A 21,672-nucleotide genomic window follows, 5' to 3' on the forward strand; every position below is an offset into this window, starting at 1 on the left:
GTTACTCCCCATGCTGCCCCATCACAAAAAGGAAAACTTGTGCATTTTGTTTCTTCTACTTATAGACAGTTCATAATTTCAATATCTGGTACATAAAAATCTTTAAGTTTTTAAGGTCTGAACCTGATTCTGAATATTACAGGAGTTCATCAGAACTGTGGAGTGAAATGCAGGTGAGACTGCTGCACAGCTGCATGGCCATGGGACAGCCCAGAGCTGGGGAGGCAGACTCCCAGCAAGAGCTGCTAACTGGGAAAGGTGGTGGATAGAAGGCAAGGGGTCCTTCCATACCCAATTAGTGAGTCCCCTGTGGTCACCCCCACACCTGAAAACTTTCTGTTGAACATAAATTAAATAACCAAAACTTATTTTACAATGTTTTTCCTACTTGACCTGAAAATATTTCAACAAATTAATAATTACAGTTGAAGATATTACTGGGTGAGGAAATAGAAGTTCCAGGATTTAAGAAAAAGATGTTATTTTCATGAAACAAGGCCACTGTTGTTAAAAAGGGCCAGTGTTGCCTAATCATTAAAGCATAGAAACTTGCAAACTCAAATACTTGTTAAGAACCTACTTGTTTACTTCTTGTCATTGAGAACTTCTCTGTATTTGCCCACTTGTGGAATGAAGTTTGCCAGTACTTGCCTCAACACACCTACTACACGCTTTGTGAGGAATTTTCTAAAGGATGTTGCAAAATTGCAAACTAAATCATTAATGAAAAAGGATCAATATTCAGAAAATAACATGTGACAGAGGGTCTTCCACACATTTACAACAGCAAACAATATTCTAGTACCAAGCAGGAAAGCCATAGATATTACTTTTATTTTAAAATCCTTCTATTTTCAATATGTTGCTATTGAACTTGTCCATATGTTCCAATAACTACAGTTCTTATGACTCCTCTATATTAATGGTGGTTAAAATAGTCTTGGAATACAGATACTTGCAAAAAATTACTATTTGAACTATATTAGCACAGTGCAGCTCTGTTCTCTCAAAAACCTGTTTCATTGAAAAAAGAAACTATCACAACTCATTTCCTCTTTGCCACTTTGCTTCTTTCTTTTTTCTTAACTTTTACTTTCAGTACCATCCTAATTTCCTCATACTAAATGTTTAAGCATCAAATATCTTAAATAGAGAATATGCTGTACCTTAAATGATGTACAAAAAATTAAAGGAGCGCAGGTACTGAAAAATCAGTCACACACTATCATTTCTACCTACATGTACAGTGCTTCAGGTTATGGGCACTCTGATTCCTAATGGTTTGTTAACAAGATCTCCATATTTTCCTTCTATATCAATACTGGACTTACAGATCCATTTATCTCAAAAAGATAAATAAATAAATATTTCCAATGTCTTTACACTCAAAATATATTTCCTCTGATTTAGCAACATGACCTGTTAAAGTGATGTTAAACATCCAATAAAACAGGTACTACTCCAGCTGGCATGTTTCCATGCCAGTTCTTCAATAATCATTTTTTGCTATAGTCACCTAAATAACACCCTACATATTCCATTTAAATTTTGCTGATCTTTTCTTTCTGGCTACATGAAGTTTTCTTGTGTTCTACAAATTATGTCAACCAGAAAATACCCCTAATACAATCTAACACAGTGAGATTAAACAATGGCTGGACATGAAATTTAGAGAAGACAAGACAGATTTATTTATTTTTTTTGTAAAGTATTCAATAAATTAGCCATTAACACAATGGAATAATTAATGGTTCTCTTTTCCTATGGAATTGAAAACATCTTTTGCACCTGTATAATAAAATACAGAGCTAGCACCTGAAGAATTATGCATAGAAACATCTTATTTTTACTTGCAATACTATTTTTTGTTATTATTGTTACGACTGCTCCTAAAATCACTTTAATATGTGTTATGTCAATATTCCACATCCTTTTTAAGTGCACATTTTTAGCCCTTACATGCAGAGGTTGCAAGCTGCGAAGTAAAAGTGAACTATATCGAAGTCAGACATTCATTTTAGCTACTCCAAAATTCAAAACATTTTATCATCTGTTCCTATGGAAACTGAAAGGATATTCTAGGTTATATCAGTATCAGCCGATTATGTTGCTGAGAAATCTGTGGTTTATTTTTAATCCATAGTTCAGAGGTATAAATTCATGCTTAGTGTTTAACTTGGTGATTTTGAATTACTGAGGCGTGGTTAACACTTCAGTTCCATTAGATCATACTTTAAGATAAAACAAACTCCTTTTAGACCAGAGTAGTAAAGGGGAAATTTTATAAGGTTTGGTTAATCCCCATGAAGTTTACCATTCAGATGTAGGATATAACTAAAATATACTTGGAAGTTATTTTTTGGTTGTTAGATGAGCCATACGTTGCTGCATCACATCTTAATAGAATAGTTCAAGGAAAAAAAAAATTAGACTTATAGAAAACTCCTTCAGTAGTGCCATGCACCAGATGGCCAGATGAAGGAATCTGATTTAGCAAGTTAACAAGATCATGAAAACCATAACTGTAAGACTGAAGATGAAAAATAAAACTGAATAATGCAATGTGAGTATATTTCTATGACAAAGAAACTTAAAGGTTAGGATAGAGGAAAACTTGTTAAGACATTTAAACACATTGAGTGAAAATTCTCCATATGTATACAGAGCTACTCTAAAAGCAAGGCTAGAAACAGTATAAGTTTGTGGGATTTTAATTAAACAGACTCAAATGCCATTGTGATCTTTCACAACAAAAGCCAATGTGACAGCTATAACATGTTCAAATAAGTCCTCTCTCTCTACATTAGAATTAGAAGGAGCAGTAAAATGGGTGGTTAACAGTAATTTAAATAAAAGGCTTTGGATTTCATACCCCATTTTCACTAAACAAAACTAGATGCTTTGAAATCAACTATAGCTACCACCCTCATCTTATGCCAAAAGTAGCAAGCAGGTTCAAATTTTCCTCTTTAGAGATAAGACTTCAGTCTTCTTACTCTAGATTCAAAAAACTGACTCCAAACTGAATAATCAGAAATGCCTTCTATTTCTATATAATACTGTAGTCAATCACTTTATTACGAAATAACTGTCTCAGTCTAGTTTCCATCAGGATCTCCTGCAGCAAATCAACACTGTGGTATAATAAGGAAATGTAACAACTACTGCCTATAGTACTATATTGGTTATATTTTTCACAGTAATTAGGTTAAACTCCAACTACTAGCTTTCAAGATAGAAATAAATGTCATAATAAAAAGAAAAGACAAAAAAAAAAGGAAGAAGCAACGATTACTTTTTTTACTTTAAAAAAAAGCATACTCTAGTAGCATTTCAACCCCAGTTATTCCAGGCTTTTTATGAAGGTAACCAATGGTATATGGATAAAAAGATGAATGGCTATGAGCCAGATGGAGGGGTTCTTTTCTCTTTTTTTTTCTACTTTATTTGCTATTCTAAGGATCATTTTGTAATTATGCACACCTATGCGGTAACGTATATCTACATAACAGCAATCAATCCCACTGACATGCTGAAGTGCATAAGGGCTTGTATTATTTAAAAGGTATGACAAAATAGATAGATAATATGTAAAAGCAGCAAAGGGTAAGCAAAAACATCTGGAAACTGTCATGGGGTGGCTTTACCTTTAAGGTGGTTTTGGGAGCTAAGGAAGTTGAAGCTGCTGGTGACTGATGGGAGTCTTTTTCTCCTGACCAATTATCAGTCATTTCTGGGAACTGACAGCAGTTTTAACCATTGAAAAGTTGGATCAACCTGTGAACACCACCTTAAGACCTAAGCCTGGGAATTTCTTTGTCTCTTTGTTTCCTGGCTGTGAAAGGTAACAGAGCTCCGGCTGGCCTCCCATTCCCTGCCCAGGCCATGCGGCGCGGGCGGGGGCTGGGCTGGGCCCAGCGGCTCCCGGCCGGGAGATGGGGCCTGCGGGGCTTGCCCCGGGCTCTGGCCGGGCCAGGCCGGTCCCTGGCTCGGCTGCAGTTTTTGCTGTGACTGAATTCACCAGAGACTGCCGAGTAAAGAAAGGAATAAAAGCTCTGGACCTGCGGCAGGCTGAGACAGCGACCACACTCTGCAGAGCAGCCATGAAGAATCTTCTATCGAAGACAGCTCCAGCCGCTGCTCCAGCAGAGATCACAGAACTATCTACAAAGCCTGAGCAAGATTTTAACCTTTTCATTACCTAGATGAGACTTGCAGATTAATCCTTTTATCCAGAGAGAGAAAGAGAGTAATCAACATGTAAAGAGACTTTATAAACTATCAGAGACAGTAAAGAAAAGAATTAAGCTTCAGAAAAGGTAGAGAATAAGGAGACGCTTTATAAGCTGAAATATTTTTCTGTTAAAGCTATGGAGATGGACAATAAGGTCTTGGAAAAAACTCCTTTAATTCATGACAGAGTATATAGGTAGGAATAGAGTGTTCCAAGTGTAGATTTTGAGCAAAAGGTGGAGTAATTGTGATACAGTGAGGTGCTGGAACAGAGTGAGATAGAGTAATAGTTGAAGACTTGAGGCCTTGAGGGCAAAGAGAAAACTGTTTCCAGGGAAGCTCACAGAAACAGATGAAAAGAACTTTTGCCTTTGAATAACTCATCCTTAAAAATAACATCCCTAGAGTCATTGACCCATAACACACCTCAGAGTGATGTGAAATGGGAGGAGTGAACTGCTGACAGGATTTCCGGGCAGCTGGCGTCAGAAAAATAGAAAGCTATAACAGAAATAGCTTTCTTGTAGAAAACTCCATAGATTAGCAGAAGAAAACTTCTGTTTCTCTACAAAGACTGATGAAAAGACTAGCAGGAAGTGAGACTGTTTTAAACACCGAAGTTCCAAAGTTTTTGTCTCTATGTTGTCATGTGAACAAGGGAATGGTGGGTAGTAAGGGATAAAAAGGGTTTTCTGGAAGTTTATTCTGGTGTTCTTATTCTTGTAGTTTGTTAATAAACTTTCTTTATTCCTTTTTAAGTTTTAAGCCTGTTTTGCTCTTGCTCTAATCCATATCTCACAGCAAGAAATAAGTAATTTTTTAGTTACTGTTTTAAAACCACAACAAAACTAAAATTGTGCTTTTGACTAGCACAGTACATCAGTGTGGGTAATGGAACTGATTCTAAGGTAAATGAACTAAAGCTGAACACTAAAGAGGCCCCTACACAACCACAGGGTACACGAAATGACATCCTGCTACAACATTTTACTTTCTTCTACAGCCACGCACATCTCCACAGAGCTGACAACTTTAGAAAAGCATATTCATGCACTTGCACAGTCCATTTCACAAGGCAGTATTAATTTAAAGATGACACTAAACCAGCAAAAAACAGTGGGCATACTTTGATTTAAATCAAGGTGTTTAAATATTATGAACTAATCTAGAACAAAGGATGTTTCAGTGCAGCACACATTCTTGCTAAAGTAGGCAAGATTGAAAGAAACTGAGAAACTCAAGATCACAGGACCCTGCCCAAACAGTCATGCCTCAAGAGCTATCCACACTTTCGGCAGTAACAATTAGAAGTAATTAGAAAATGCAACACTATTATACTTTCCTATATTTCATCAAAAAAGTGAAAAATGAAGCCCAAAGCCAACCATTCTTAATATCTGAATATCTCAAACACCTTGAAGTGCATTCACATGACTGGAAAATGCTTCCACAGGATAGTAAGTGCATATATTGCTTAAGCTCCTTGACATTAGATTGAACACTGACCTATGATTGATTTAAGAATAATTTCACCAATCTTGCCATAACCCTGTAAACTGTGGTAGATAAGCACTCAGCTCAGAGGGCCTTGAAATTAAATAAATTATGCAACTTCTTGATGATTGTGCCTAGAAAACTGGTCAATTATGTAGCTACTTTCCCTTCCAATCCCTTGGGGGTAAGAAAACCTATTAGAAATCCTTGACAAGAGATTAAATGCTGGTCTATGAGAGATCTCAGATTAATTTCACCAATTTTGCCATAACACTGCAAGATGTACTACACAAGCACCTAGCTTAGGGAACCCTGAACTGAGAGCAACTCCTGGATAATCACCTCCAGACAACTGGTTAATTATGCAGACACTTCATCCTCCCATCACTTTTCTCAGGCACTAAATAGCATTAGTCAAGAACACTTATGCATATACATTTAGTTAGTAATTTTTTAATGTAAAAAAAGCTGTTCTTTTTCCAGAGAAAACAACTGGAAAAGTTCAATATGAAAAAGAATGCAAAATAGAGTAATTCACAAAACAAATTCTTCTCAATGAATTAATATATGAAAACTCAAAATGCCCCCAAATGTGCCCAAAATAATAATAGTACAAAGATGTTACAATGTGAATAACAGATCATACAGTTTACCTATTTATCCTGTGTATACAAATCCAGCCACTGAACAATGTCAGAAATACAGTTTAGGATTTATTTCTCTATGTTATTTTTCCTTCTTCTTTATTCTTAAAGGTTATAATTAGCAAAGTTCTTCATTTTGGAAAAAAATTAACCTATGTATTTAAAAAAAGCCAGCACACACAATTCAACAAAGGATCCTTCTTAGGCTTACACCTATGTTTTTCTTTCTCTAACATGATTAGGACACTTCATTACATGATCACCAGAACAATTTCAATGAATTGTGAGTTATCAGTGAGTCTGACTTTCTCCAGATCTGTGCTAGGTAGGTAAGTAGATTTGTCCACACCTTATATAAGGAAATTGGACTATAATAAATTACATACTTTCTCTAAAACCTAAGAAAACACAAACAAACAAACAAGCCAAAAAACAAAACAACAAACAAACAACCCCCCCGCCCCAAAAAAAAAACCAAACCAAAACAAAAAACAAAACCAAACCAAAAAGCTAGTCAGATATCTACAGATTCCTCCAGGAGACAAGGAAGGAAAAATTTTATTCTGTGGTTGAAGATACAGAACATTTCTGTTACACACAGAAGGACAAACTGTTTAAAGTGCAAGCCCAGGAAAATCTGAATTCTGCTCTCATTTCCACACCACATCCTGCTAGACCTAAGTGGATATTTATATTTTAATCAATCTTTAATGCTACCATTGATACCTCACAATCCATATCCTAATTATTACAATTGGGATCAGTAAAGTCACATGCAAGAACATAAGTTCCTAACATATTTCACACATGCAAAAATCCATCCTTCTTACACAGTGACCCACAGCTGCTATTTAAAGCATAGAACCTAGCTCACAACTAAGGTTACCTTTTAAGAGTATGGAGGAGATGAAACGCAGCTCTCTTCTACACACACACAGTCCTGGCTCCTAAGGCTACCAATGTTGTCATCACCAAGTGGAGCTAAGTTTGGTTATCCCTGGATGTAAGTCCCACATCTAGCATGCCAATATACAGCTGGATGGGTTTGAAGCATGAGCTAAGTTGCAGAGAAAGTTTTCTCATTTTCAAGTATAGCAGACACAAAACTGTGTCTGGAAAAACTGTTCTACCTGGAACTGATCTATGGTGATTTTAACAAATTTCTCTTTTCCGCAGTAATTTCTTATTATTCAGATCTGCTTTACACAATATTACTGTTGAAAACAGGGGTGAAGTGGTAACAAGAGCAAATCTGAAATCTTCAGCCAATGGTTCATCATGGGGGCAAAAGAAATGATGGGGATGTTTCAGGTGGTTGCAAGATATATGTCTTTTTTAAAATTTTAAAGCAGAAAATATTGCTGGCCTTTCTGTTAGAAGGGTGGCTTTTAATCAAGTTCTTCTCTGATGCACCTCTGCTAAAGCAGTCTTTCCTGCTTCCTATACTATCTGCCATAAGCCTGTTCACTGTATGAAGGAAAGCTAGCAAGGAGTTTAGGACTATAAAATAAATAGTAGTAAATAAATAAATAAAAGAGATAAAGATGGTGTTAGAATCCATTTTCTTTAAATTGTTCTGTGGGTCATGAAAGACCATCTATCTGTGCTATGTACAATAGGAGTGCCTAACAAAGCACACAGAACAATAGAATACCTGCCTGTAGCCACTTGTACCCATGTGGTTGGGTTTGCTATTATTTGTATTACTTTTGTCAACAATAGCAAAGAATGCTTAGTCTTTCTAAAAGGATTAGGAAGGCAAGTGTGGTTTGCAGCTCTATGAGAGCCTGTTAAGTCTAGACACACTGACAGACACTTCCAGTTTATACCCAGATGACAGCTTTAAGATTCCACCAGGAGCAGGACTGGAAGGCTTCACTTCTAAAGCAGTCAATGTCATATTTCCAAAAGGGGAAAAGATTCATTTTTTCTGAGAAATACACAAATACCACAGTGGTGGACACACCATGAAAACATGAATTACACTGAACAGAAAAAGACAATGTATTATTACTTAGGTATAAGTATCTGCTTTCATGTGCTACTGCTGGGCATTATTTGGGGGAATCTGTGCACAGCTCACTAGCATATGACTTACATGTCATTAAATAAACTATAAAACAATAGTCTCTATCCAAAACAAAGGGGATATATAAAAATGATAAAAGGAGCAGTTTAGAATTTTTAGCTCTGTTCTTTTTGTCAGAGAAACTTCTAGCAGCATCTCTGAAGAAAAAACCTGAATTCTAGAGAAGACATTCACCTAATTCTAATGACTTTTGTTGAAAAATAAATACTTCCAGTCTTACTTTGTAAAATGTATTTCCACTTCCTGCTTGTCTTCTAAGTGGACACTAAAATACTCTAAATCAGAGACATAAGGGCAATTTTTCTCTTAAGGCATTGCTGAGAAGCAACGTTGCATGAAATATAGAAATATAGCTCACTCTTACGTAGGCAACTGATCTCATGTATTATTTACAGAGCAGATGAAAACAAGGGTGGAAACTAAAACTGCATTTGCAAATATGAGTATCAAATAACTGAAGAACCACCTGGATAAAAACACATGCACTACTTTCAAAGGTACCAGAATGCATACTGGCAGGAAGATAGTTCATCTGAGGAATTCTGTAGTGCCTACTGCAGGAGAAAAGCTGAAGGTCCCATGCCCTCTTTAAAGAAAACTCAGGGGTTGGAAGGCGTATATGTAAATCAGCTTGTCAATAAAACACAATAACAGGAATCACAAACATGCTATTCACTAGTCACATTTCAAATTCTAGATGTCTTGGGCAATGCCTGCATATGTATTTTCTAAAGCAAACTATTGTTCTCAACATTAAATTCACAAATCATATCCAACAACAAACCTGTGATGCATAACCCAGCACCTCCTCATGAAAACATCCCCATTTCTGATATGACTAAGCACTAATAATTTTCTTCCAAACACTCTTCCATTTGTTGGAAACAGGCCCCTGGCTAAAGCACAACAGGCATATGCTTTAATAATCTCTGGATTACCTGGAGACAGCCTGGAACACCTAATAAATCTGTCTACTTTTCAGGTGGAGTGGGATTGATTTCCCCGGGGTTTCTTTGTCAATTCCATTTTAGTACTTAATATGAAGAGAAAATTATCAGAGAAGGTCAAATCTGACATGAAAAACTAGAAGAGTTCACACTGATGAAGACTTTTGCTACATTTAAAATAAATGTCCACTTGCTTTTTCTTAGGCCCTATCTTCCGTCAATCTTTATTTAATAACGTATATGCTTCATAGCTCGCAAAAAGTGCAATCACAGCTTGGCAACATGCTCAAATAGCCTGAAGTTTCAAGAGTGGAATAGTAATCAAGTGAAAAATGGGGTGGTTTTTTCCTACCACTTTGTTATCAGCAAATAGTCAAAGGTATTTACCAAAACCATGACTTTTTACTGCAGAAAACTAGTTGAAATGACAGATCTAAGTAAAAGTTTGCAGCATTCCGATAATTTCAATCATCAGTTGTTTAACCAAGCCAATTTATTCAATACATTTTCTATTCTGTATCTGTTCTATTTTCATGTCAATCTTCAACACTATAAACAAATGCTATATTGAATTACAGAGAAGTTTAACACTTCTGGTAAGAAACAGCATAAAAATGTCTTGTTCTAAGCCTCTTTGTTCTATAATTTAAGATCCAAACTTGATAGAAACTTGCACCAGATTTCTCCTCTTACTCTGGCAAAGAGGATTTAAGATAGTTTTTGAAGAATATTAAAAAGTATAGACAAAAGAACATTAAATTTTACGAAGGCAAGAAAATAGCACTAAAGATACTGCAAACAGTTAATAGATATAGCCAGGTTATTGAAATGTCAATAATTACATTTAATATGAATTAATGCAATTATACATATTAATTTTTGTTCCCTACAGTATTTGCCTCAAAGTTTAAACTGCTCTTTAAAGTTTTAATGCAAATCTTCCAAATCTTTTAAATATATTTCTGCACAGCTAAAATGCAGAAATCTTCTTACAGTTTTAAGAAACTGCATTTTTCGTATTTCTCTATAATACTTGGCAACATTGGCAATGCTGTATATGGTGTTGAATGCATCAAGCTTTTCTGACAGTATTTACAGCTCACCTACTTTCTTCCAAATTATAGGGTCAGATGCTGTCAAATTTTATTATTGCAAATACTGTACAAGACCAATTTTGTCAATTTATTTGAATATAGTCATGTGTGAGAATTGCTCACATAAGACTTTTTTCTTGTTTAATTTGCACTGGACAGTGGTACACAAAACAAAAGAAATCAAGCTCGAGTCTTTCTACACTTTACTTTTGAAAGGAAGTAGAAAACAAAGTGTATTTTACCTGAGTCTCCACACCTTGCTCAAGCAACCTTTTAGCCTGGTTTTCCACCTCAAGACGAGCTCTTGCAATAAAAAGAAGGTCATTTTCAATTACTTCTATTCCAGACAGATCTATCCCTTGAGAAAGATAATCTATAAAAGCAACAAAACATTGATAAGCATGACACAGGATAATGGAACATTTTAAGCAACTTAAAACATTTCAAAGTTACAGTCAGTTCCAAGAGACATTTTTGTATACAACACTTGACAATACAGTATATCAAAGTAATGTCTTATACCAGAAAAACTGAAAATCGGAGGATTATTACTTAAGAAAACCTGGACATTGAATACATTGAATTTACTTCAAGATGCTTCTCTAGACCCAGAGACTTCTGAAGAGATGTAAAACATGAGTTCTAGGAACTGCAGAATCAAAATCACAGGCCAAAAAGGGGAAAGAAGTCATATCCTTGCCCCAAAGAATTAACTAGATTATTAAATTTATCAAACCAGATGTTTGAATAAGAATGTGGGATCAAACACAAAAGAATGGTACAAAAATAAAACAGTATTTTTTTTTTCCTTTTTAACCACAGAATCATCACAAAAATTATTACCATTGTGGAAATCACCATCAGCCATAAGCTACAGATTACTGGGCTGGACTGGCAGCTGCAGCAAAAAAAAATCTATTCAAATTCATCTTTTCTCAATTATTTTTTTTCTCCTTTTTATCTTTCTGAATTTAAATTAATCCAGCTCTCCCTGACCAGGTAGCCTAGACCTTTACACTACTGCTTATCACCAAGATAATGCAGGACTATTCTCATTTAACCAGTTTTCAACATTTTGCTTAATGAAGCAGGTTTTCCACTGGGTTTTTTTTTGAAAGATCATATAAAACTAACAAAATAATGGCCAAGGCATTTCATGCAGTATCAGATTCTTCCTTCATAAGATGGTGTTCCACTATTTCCATTTATAACCAGTCCTCTATGATTTCCTAATAAAGTTATCTTCCTTTTAGTTCTCAAAGTACGTTTATTAAGGCACAGACTTAAACATTTTAACTAAGCTAACTGAACTTTTAAATCTTTGTCAAATAACCTTTCACTTTAGTAGCCATTTATTTTTGTTTATTCACAATAAACTGATCTAATTCTCAAATTAATTTTAGCAATCACATGTTCACAACTGAATACAAAATTCCAAGTGAATCATTTTACAGCTATGTATAGAACATCCCTATATCTGAACATGAGAAATACCATATAAGAAATCAAAACAAAAAGCTTACTGAAATACTGCATAAAGCTTAGTAAAGGCACAAAGGAAATCATCTCTCTTAACAGTACAGTATGTCAGATAGGTTTTAGTCTACTAAGAATAGACTTGCAAATGCTTTTCCCTGCATGCATTTGTTTAAAAATGGATCAGAGGGGTCAAAGGTCAGCTAAGCAGCAGGACAGCACAGGCAATTCATGAAGCCCTGTGTGCTGGTGTGTTTACAGAGCTGCTTTTGCCACAGGCCACAGCAGCCACACTTACTCCTTATTTCCCTGCAACTTTATGCTGTTACTAAACTGCATCTCTACAGGTGGTCTGGCATACGAACCCATTAAAACTAATATTGAACTCACACAAGTTCCAATGAGCAAGTCTTGAGTGTGAAGACTAATTTTCTGACCCCTTTTCTTTTAGCTGCACAGAAAAAAAAAGGAGGAAAGCACTATCACAGATTCACTCTACTGCCACAGTAAACTCTGAAGAAGTTTCTTGGCAATGAGATTAAAAAAGGTGCAAATATTACCAAATATTTACATATACCACAAATACAAGAACTTCTGTGTAGTTCACTTAAGGCATAAAGTCATAATCTGGAAGCCCAGGCTGCCTAAACAAAACAAAATTTAAATGTGGTTATGATCTCCTAAATCCACAGAAAATTTGAGGAAAAATACTAAAAAATATACTGTTTCTTCCTGCTGTGTTTTATCTCAAAATCTAAAGTCACTTCAAGAGCTAAAAATCTATTCCTTCTGATGGTTTTAAGAAAAGAACAGAAAGACCATGCTGCTTTGGCTTCTCCAAATACCTCCATCTGTGTCTCCGACTGGCAGCCACCTCCTGCCAATCTGTTAAAATCTGCAGCTTTGCTCCAAATTTGCTGCAATCCTAACAAAATGTCTTGGGACAATGCATTTCAGCAGGACTTGAAAACAGTGGGCCTTTCTGCAGGTTCAGTGGCTAGCTGTACTACTATAGATGCCCCCAGTTGCTATTCTAACAGTAAGGAAGCTCTAGCAATTACACAGTTTTTGAAAGAAAAGCAGTTTTCATAAGGACAACAGGTCTATGTCAGAAACACCTGCAAGTGATTTCCTGCCATTCTTATGTGAGAGCAGAAGCTGTAACGCAGGCAGGGTATGTGCCTTTTGGTAGTTTTTGTCATCTACGCAGACAACATAATATTAGAAATCTCTATGATTGTTTACTCTCAAGAGCGATGTTGTTCCCCTGGACAGCACGATGAAACCAAGCAGAAGGACAGCTGACATAAGAGCAGCCAGGTCATACCCAAAATACCTGTGTATTTAAGACCTGATTTATTTAAAATGTTGCAGAACTTGCAACATTTTGTGGAACTCACCCACTCCAGCTGGTCAATTTTAGTTAGTAAAGAAACCCCGTCAAGTGAAACGCAACAAAAATGCTACTGGTTATTAACTCAGGGAGTAGCAAATGTAGGATTTTGCTTCAGGCACTTACTCCTGTGATCATTTTTCTATTTCTTGTCATGCACTGTCAGTCAATAACACTGTGGTCATGATCAGAGGTGAGTGGGACACCGGCTGTAAGGTACTTGTGTCTTCTTGTCAGGAATTAACCAAAAACAAGGGCTCACCCCTCAGCTAGCACAGACTCTGGGGACTGGTGTCCAGTTTAAAGCATGCCAGCTTTCCATCTGCTTTAACCTTAAAGCTCTGGAGTAAAAGTACTGTACTGTACTCTGAAAGATTTAGTGAGTATATATTTATAACTGACATCTCTACCTTAAGATATTTCAAAAGAGTATATATAACATTTTGTTATCTTTGGGAAGATTTGTGCTCTTAACAAATTAGAATCTAAATATCTTGTACCACCATGTGCCAGGGCTGGAGCAGCCACCAAGGCATCGCCCTCTCAGCAGCACCAGAGGAAGGATTGCAACACCACAGGCTGCTCCAGCTGCTTCTCAGCACACCCAGGAAGCAAATGAGAAGAGGGAGCTATAGTCCTATATCCATTCCTGTTACCACAGTCCTATAGCCATCCTGTACCTCTCATCCCCCTGATAATTCTACCTCTTTATATAGGTTCATGAACATAAAGGCAAATGCTTAACTCTCTCATGGCATGTTGGTATTTCTTCCCTTCTATCACACTCTATTAAGCTGGGAAAGTGCAGCTGGAAATTACTTTCTAAGAACTTTAAATACAGACTCCTGCTGAATCATATTGATTCATATTGAACAAAAATATTGTATATCAAGGCAGTATATACTAAGACCTAGGAATAAGTGACATTTATCATCTACTTCAAAGGGATAGAACTTTGTATTTTTTAATAAAACAAATATTTTTGTGACAAGAATTCTAAATTTTCTTGATTTACTAAACCTGAACAACTTTTATAATCTACTGGTTGAGGTGCTGCTTGAAAATGCATTTTTTTTAAAGCAATGTTTCCCAGATAGTTATGTAAGAGGAGTTTCATAGACAGACAAATCCAATATGCAGGTAGTACATTAGGCAGAAAAACAGTACTTTGAGCAACACAGTTAGCTTTCCTTAATCTACATGACTCACCAACACAGATTCTTTCTATTATGTGACCTCATTTTTTAACCTCAAATATTCTTTGTGCTAATACAGAATCAAGATTAGAAATTGAAACTTTCTGTAAGCATTAAACTATGTTTTAGAACGGAGATAACTATGAAGCTAGCACCTTTATGAGCTCCCAAAAAATTGTATTACATTCTTTATATAGACTGAATTGATTCTTAGCTTTTGCTGGGAATTAGAGAATCAACGGAAGACTATTGAGAACAATCAGGTGCACTCACAAAGAGGAAAACAGAAGACAGTAATAAACCAATGTGATTAAGCTGCATGACATTAGAGGCTACTTCAGTCAAGAGAGAAACCCTTTTGTGCTCTGAGAACCAACCTCAGCGACACTAATAAAGAAGGGAAAAAGGGAAATTAGAACATCTGAAGTGGGTTCCCCAGGAGTGAACACCTAAGATCTGCAGACATGTAACTCCCCTGAAAAGCAAGAATCTAATGGCAAATTAAGAGGTGCTCCATGGGAGATTGGGAAGGGTGGGGAGAGGGTATTAATTGAAAATAACCCATCCCTGAAATTTTAAATAAAATCATAGAATGATAAAATCACAGATCCTTGTTTCTCTGTTTGAGGAAGGTTTGAAACTTATTTGTCTTGCGTTGGTCATTTGTTTTACTTAGTTCTGCAGTCTTAATTGCAGATAATGTTGGTGGTATCTGTACCCTAAGAAGATATTGGTATTTTTCCATAGTGAAGAAAAATTACAATTTTTGAAGAAATTACTAATTTAATTTTTTAAAAAATCAACAGGTCTAAATGATACCCAAGAGTTCTGCTGGGATTTAAGTATGCAGAAGATGAGAGGTTATGTGGTTTATCAAGAACTATTATAGAATATGTCAATTGGTTTGTTTTTGTCAATGCTGCTAATTTAAAACCAAAGCCCTGAGAAGAGAGCCTGAGATCCCAATACCTCAGCAGAAGACCAATGCCCACCCTCTGGTGAAAGCAACCTAGGGTTTTACACTATATCTCTACTCCTTCGGTGGAATAAGCTAACACCCTACCTTAAAGAACAGTAGTCTGCTGCTGACAGACACTTAAATTTGCCATGCAATTTATGCACATAGAGCAAGTAGGGAATAGGAAGAGCTGGCAAATTTCTATGTGTTCAAACTCGAAGCTGATGCCTTTGCTTATGGTCTGTTTTAACCAGACCCATTCTCCACTCAAGCAGAAATGACTGGCCCACACTCTGCACCAGGCACAAACGCACTTGCTGAAGCAAGCTGCATATTAAGCTTTTAAATCAAGTGAAAGGGATTCCACTACTGGTACTATTAAACAATATCTCACAGCTATCTGATGCAACTTGAGCTCTTCAGAATAAGATGTTAGTTCCTATCAAAACCGCATAGATTACATGTGTAAAGTGTTCAAAATAAGAATGTAATTTCTCTATACTAAGTGCCATGCACAATGTCATAAATTTTGAATATGCTTTTAAAAATCATTAATTTTGAATATTAAATTATTAATTTTGTAAATTTTTCTGCAGGTATTATTAATTCATTATTAATTCATTATTAAAGAGGAAGAAAGTAATTATTTTACTAAAATGCCAGTTAGTTACAAAACTCTTGGTATCTTTCTTCCCTTTTCCTATACAGCAAAATTACTGCAAACGTTTCGTCAGTGAAACAACAGAGAATAAAATCTGTCTGTATCACTAGAGTGCCATTAAGTTGCTATGAAATCTGATCCATATTTAAGTAATTTCTACCATCTTAAAAATTAACTACTTGTATGCATAATACATAAGATTTCAGTTTTTAGCTGCTTGAGCAACATTAAGTGAGTGAACACTGTCCTGCTGCAGACAGAAACTGAGTGGGGCCCATTGGTATTTGCTTGTTTACTCAGACAGCACATTAACACACTCTTTCTGTTTAAGTCCAGAAGAGGAAATATTAGACAACCAGATATAGTTTCTGATACATGTCCCTAGAGAAGGGGAACATGAAAAATAAAAACAGAGCAAAGCACTTCTCAGCTCTTCATTTCAATCCAAGACTGGTTTAGTTTTAAATAAATCAGATGAACAGTACCGAAACCAAACTGGTGGAAAGAATACAAGTCAAATAAAGCAAAACATGAACTTCTCATTTAAACACAGACCATTATCTTTTACTGTCTGTACTTGTCCATAAAACAGACCTGTCATGTACATTATATACATTATTATAGAATGGTTTGGTCAGAAGGGGCCTTTAAAGAAAATGTAGCCCAACCCCTCTGCATGTGCAGGGGTATCTTCCATGATATTATGTTGCTCAAAGCCCTGCTCAGCCTGACCTTGAACACTTCCAACACAGGAAGCGTCATCTTACCTAATCAAAGCTTTACTTCAGAAGAAAACTGAAAATTCCACACTGTAATTCAGGGACCATGTAGGTATGAAAAAACGGAACATTTTCTAGCATGTTAAAACAAAGGGGAAAGTTTCAAGAGTAATCAGCTTTGGGATCAGCTTTGTTTCCTCCAAAAGACTGTTACTGGTTTTTTAACAGAGTATGGTTTATGTTAAAATATTTAGTAGTGCTTTAATAATCATCTATGTCCAAACCTATCTACAGAGAAAGCCTGCTGCTTCTCTCCAAACTGCATGTGAAAATGTAAAAAATCACACCCTGGGTTGAGAACAATTATGGGGGAGCAGTGAGGAAGACTGACTAGCTATTTTTAAATTAAATTAAAGCTGCATTTAAGTCGTCTTGATGGCAGAGCTAATTCCTACTGCTATCTGGGCTGGAAATCAGATGCCACGCAGGATCTGGAACTGATGGAAATGAGTTTGATATCTATTTTTATCATCATCACTGACTTAACAATGAGCACCAAATTTTGGAGACATTCCTGTGAAAATGCCATGATTCAGAAAATAGCTTAACACACCAAGACAAACACTACTTAGGTCTAATCACAAGTTATACCACACGACTCCCACACTCACTTAGGCCTAAAGCAAGAGTTGTTGAACTCCTTTAAGGTTCCCCCTCCCACACACCATTAGATCTCCCCCATCCCTCCCCCTCACCCTTGACAACAGACTCACAACCTTACTTCACCACGACCTACTAAACCTGCTGCTTTCTATTGTGCCCTCCGCTGCCTGGACTGCCGGCCTCCAAGGGGAGCAGGCAGCAGCCCCACATCCAGCTGGGGGCTGCTGAATGCCACTGTCAGTAACCTGGGTGACAGGACAGAATTAACCCTCTGCCAGCCTACGGGTGACAGCAATTTAAAGAAGTGCTCAGCACCCTGGAGAGGAGGGCTGCCATTCTGAAGAAACTTAGCAACCTTGAGATAAGGACAGAAAAAACCATGAAGTTCAAGGAAACTGAGTTAAGCCCTGTTCACCTGTTCACAGCCCTGTCCACACAAGGAGGTTGGCTGCTTGCTGGCTGGAAAGAAGCTTTCAGAAATCAACCCAGGGGACAGAAAATTTAACTTAAACTTCGGCATAAACTTCCTCGTGGCAGAGGCAGCCAGCTGTGTACCGGACTGGGTGTACCCAGCAGGTTGAGGGAACTCATTATTATTATTATTTGGCGCTTGTAAGGCCACTGTGCTCCACACCCCCAGTAAAACAGAGACATTGACAAATGAGTCCAACAGGGAGCCATGATGACAGAGGACTGAAGCACTGAGTGTGAGGAGAGGCTGAGAGAACGGAGTCTGTTAACCTTGAAAAGAAATGGTTAAGCAGAGATCGAACTGCATCTTCTGACAGACAGACAGACCTTTCTCAGAGGTGCACAAGAGGCAAGAGATACAGACTTCAGCATGAGAAATTCTAGTTAGACATGGAGGCAGAATACTGTACTGATGGTTCCATACACCTTATCCACAGAGCATATTAACCTGCAGGAATGCACATATAATATTTTAATATGATTAAAACCAGTAAACTGTGAAACATTAGGATCCAGAACTCTAAAAATGATCGTAAGCTTCTTTAAGCCCTCCCTCAAAACAGGCTGATTTGGGAAAACTCCCTCAAGAGCTCCCAAACATTACATTTTTAGTAACTAAAACTGCATTTTTTTTTCTAAATTCTCTGTGATAAAAGACTCAAAAAGAACTGTAACATTCATGCCATTCATCGATAGTACTTGGCTGGAGTGGAAACCAATTTCATCCCAAGTATTCTATCTGAGCTATGGCCTAGAAATCAGAAAATATTCAAAAGAAAATTTCTTACACCAGTGGCCATAAATTACAAACACAATCTAGGTTTGTAACATGAAACAGAAGTTATAATCATGGAAAAACCCAGTATCTATATAATTTAAAAAGTCCACATTTTATTCTGACAAGTAAGACTGTTCATTAAAAATCAGCAGAAAAAAAAGCCACTTTGCCACAAAAAAATAATTTAAGTTTAATTTAGACACTGCACAGATAAGGAACTGCTCTTCAGATGTACATGGACTTCCAAAATTAAATTTATTCTGGCAACAATGCAATAATGCCTCGGCAAGTCAATACTCCTCTTGGGCTTTTTTTGGAGCAAAGTAAAAATAAAATATGTTGCCAGTAAAAATCTAGTTGTCCTATTTTGGTTTTGAACAGACTTCGTAGCATCACAGATGCAAAGCAAATGTACAGCATGTGTGAAAGAGACAAAAACAGAAAGGGGGACAGAAAGGTATAATATGGAACAGGAGAGCGATGTAGCCCAAGTGGGGCATTACAGAAGAAATGAACTTCAGTTTGAAAGAGTTGAGAACAACAGAATGATGAAAAATAACAGACAGAAAATTAGGAAGGAATATAGTGAAAGGATACAAATACAGATCAATTCATACAGTTTGGTTTTATTAATCCGTAAGAGCAATTTAGTGCCATCATATGCTTTCCACCTTGACAAGTTCCTCCCCACCCAAGCCCAAAACTTTGCACTGCTTGTTCACTGCCAAGGCCAATGGTAATGCTCATTTTGGCTTATATTTCAGGAGAGCATCCAAAACTAAAAACCAAAGAGGTGAACAAAGTTTGTTTTTAATAAATTTCATGCAGACAGTAATCAGGATTTTTACTGTCTTGAAAATATTTCTTGAAATCTCAACAGGTGAACAATAAGCAGTCCTTGATATGGAGCATCATATCAGTATATAAAATGAAGCAGGATGAAAAGAATGTACTCTCATATTTATCAGAGGCAATTGCATTGAAAATATATTCCAACTGCACCATAAACCCATGTAAAAGAATTATGCCCTTCCAAATGGAGTGGATGAAGTAAACCATCTCTTTCCTGAACTAGGAAACTGAGATAAGGACTCACCTAAATGAAGGTATGTGACTTTGGCTGTCTTGCTTGACTAAGTTAGCGTGGCAACTAAAGCCATGAAAGCCAGCAAAATAGTTACAAGCAGAGATACAAAATATAACCTAAATTTACATGTTGGCCTGAAAACACCAGTCTTTTTGGCAGCTTTTACATATTATTAATACATTATCATTCAATAGCTAAGCAGAATTCCTCAATATAGATCATTATGTAAACGTGTGATGATTCAGTTTCCATCAGTACCATCCCATGTTGCAATAGACCATGCAATGATAAAAGAAAATGAAGGAAAATGATGATGTGTCTCAAGAATCTCAGTCAAAAATAACTTCTTTCAAACATCCCACCAGTTGCGGAGAAGGCAAAGATGGCTGACTCTTCGCTGAATCACTGCCTTCGAAGGAGGGCAGGGGAGATTATGGTACATTTGTGAGTTTTAATCAATGATGTCAATAGTTATTGACCTAATTTTTGAATACTTCACACCTGGATAAAGGTATACATGGACAGCTACAGATTTACAGGTCTACAAGTCTACAGTTACCGTCCTGAACTAGCTAGTTTGCATTTAATTTTTTTTTTCTTTTTGGTAAGATATGTCCTACATTTTTTGAGTTTATATCACTATTTTTGCACTAATATGTGCATCCAAAAATCTAGGTTGCCCGTGAGAGAACACAGGTAGTTCCTAACATACATTTGTAAATGCCAGGAGATACTTTAGAATCAGTAGTGTTACAGTGCTATATAATCAAAGTAATAAAAAAAATCATGCTATCTTGGCCCCTGCATAAGGGGGAATACTACTTTTTTTCTTTACTACACATATATAAACTGCAAATATTTCTTTCATATTCCTCTCTCCTTATGGGTCTCTCCTGTCTCTTTTCAACACCCACCATTCACCCTTTCATACTTACACCTTCAGGAAAACACTTCTGCAAAAGCAGAACTGCATTTTCTTTAGTAACAGCTATGTTAACTCCCTCGGTACTCTAGAATATATGCAATTTTTGTCCTCAATATTTAATTCCTCCCACCCCTCACTTGTCATATCATCAATAATTTCCTGCAACTGGTTGCAGATTTACCTGTTTTTATCATCTTTAGAGTAAACAGATGTTGCATAGGTTATAAATTACACAGGTTTTATGTACCTCAGATACTTTGTAGGAGAACAAAGTGTTATACGTGTGTTATACAGAGTGTTTCTGTAGACAACTTGAACGTAACTGCAAAATTTTAAAACTTCTTGAAATATATGTTATCTCCTACAGCAAAGGCTTTTTAAAAATTTAGAGATCAGCCCATGGCAGAAATCTGCCCAGTCTGCCAGAATTCTTGCCAATTCTTTTAGCAATAATAAAACTTAGCAACAGTACTAAAAAAAATAGGCAAAAAAAGAATGTTGTTTGAAAGCCAAACTGAACATAACAGTGCTCATAATCGAAACGCTTGCATTTGAAGTTAGCCTACACAGATGCCTGTCTTTTGACCTTTCAACTGGAATAGCATTTAACTACAACACAGACTGACAGTAGTTGCCTCTGATGATTCTTTAACACCTTCTATTTTGTGCAATTTGAATAGTGAAATTAAAAAAAAAAATTTAAAACCTTTCTTGTTTCCTCTACAACATTCATTGCAATTTGATAAAAAAGGTATCTAGATACAAATTGATAAACTGTTACTCTCACCCTTAGCACTTAGTGTAATGTTTAGCTGCACCTGCACTAGCATGAACACTAGGAAGC

The 21,672-nt window shown here is 36.4% G+C and overlaps 1 protein-coding gene across 2 annotated transcripts in view; it reads right to left on the bottom strand.

The window, feature by feature from the left end:
- The window catches only part of LOC131573617 (conserved oligomeric Golgi complex subunit 5-like), a 175,335-nt gene that overhangs the window by 90,815 nt on the left and 62,848 nt on the right, over positions 1-21,672 (bottom strand). For both annotated transcript variants that reach the window (XM_058827743.1, XM_058827744.1), the window contains one exon: positions 10,744-10,874. In XM_058827743.1, coding sequence (XP_058683726.1) covers positions 10,744-10,874 — 131 coding nt within the window. The remainder of the gene's footprint in view (positions 1-10,743; positions 10,875-21,672) is intronic.

The sequence above is a fragment of the Poecile atricapillus genome, chromosome Z (genome assembly GCF_030490865.1).
Source record: "Poecile atricapillus isolate bPoeAtr1 chromosome Z, bPoeAtr1.hap1, whole genome shotgun sequence".
Taxonomy (NCBI): domain Eukaryota; kingdom Metazoa; phylum Chordata; class Aves; order Passeriformes; family Paridae; genus Poecile; species Poecile atricapillus.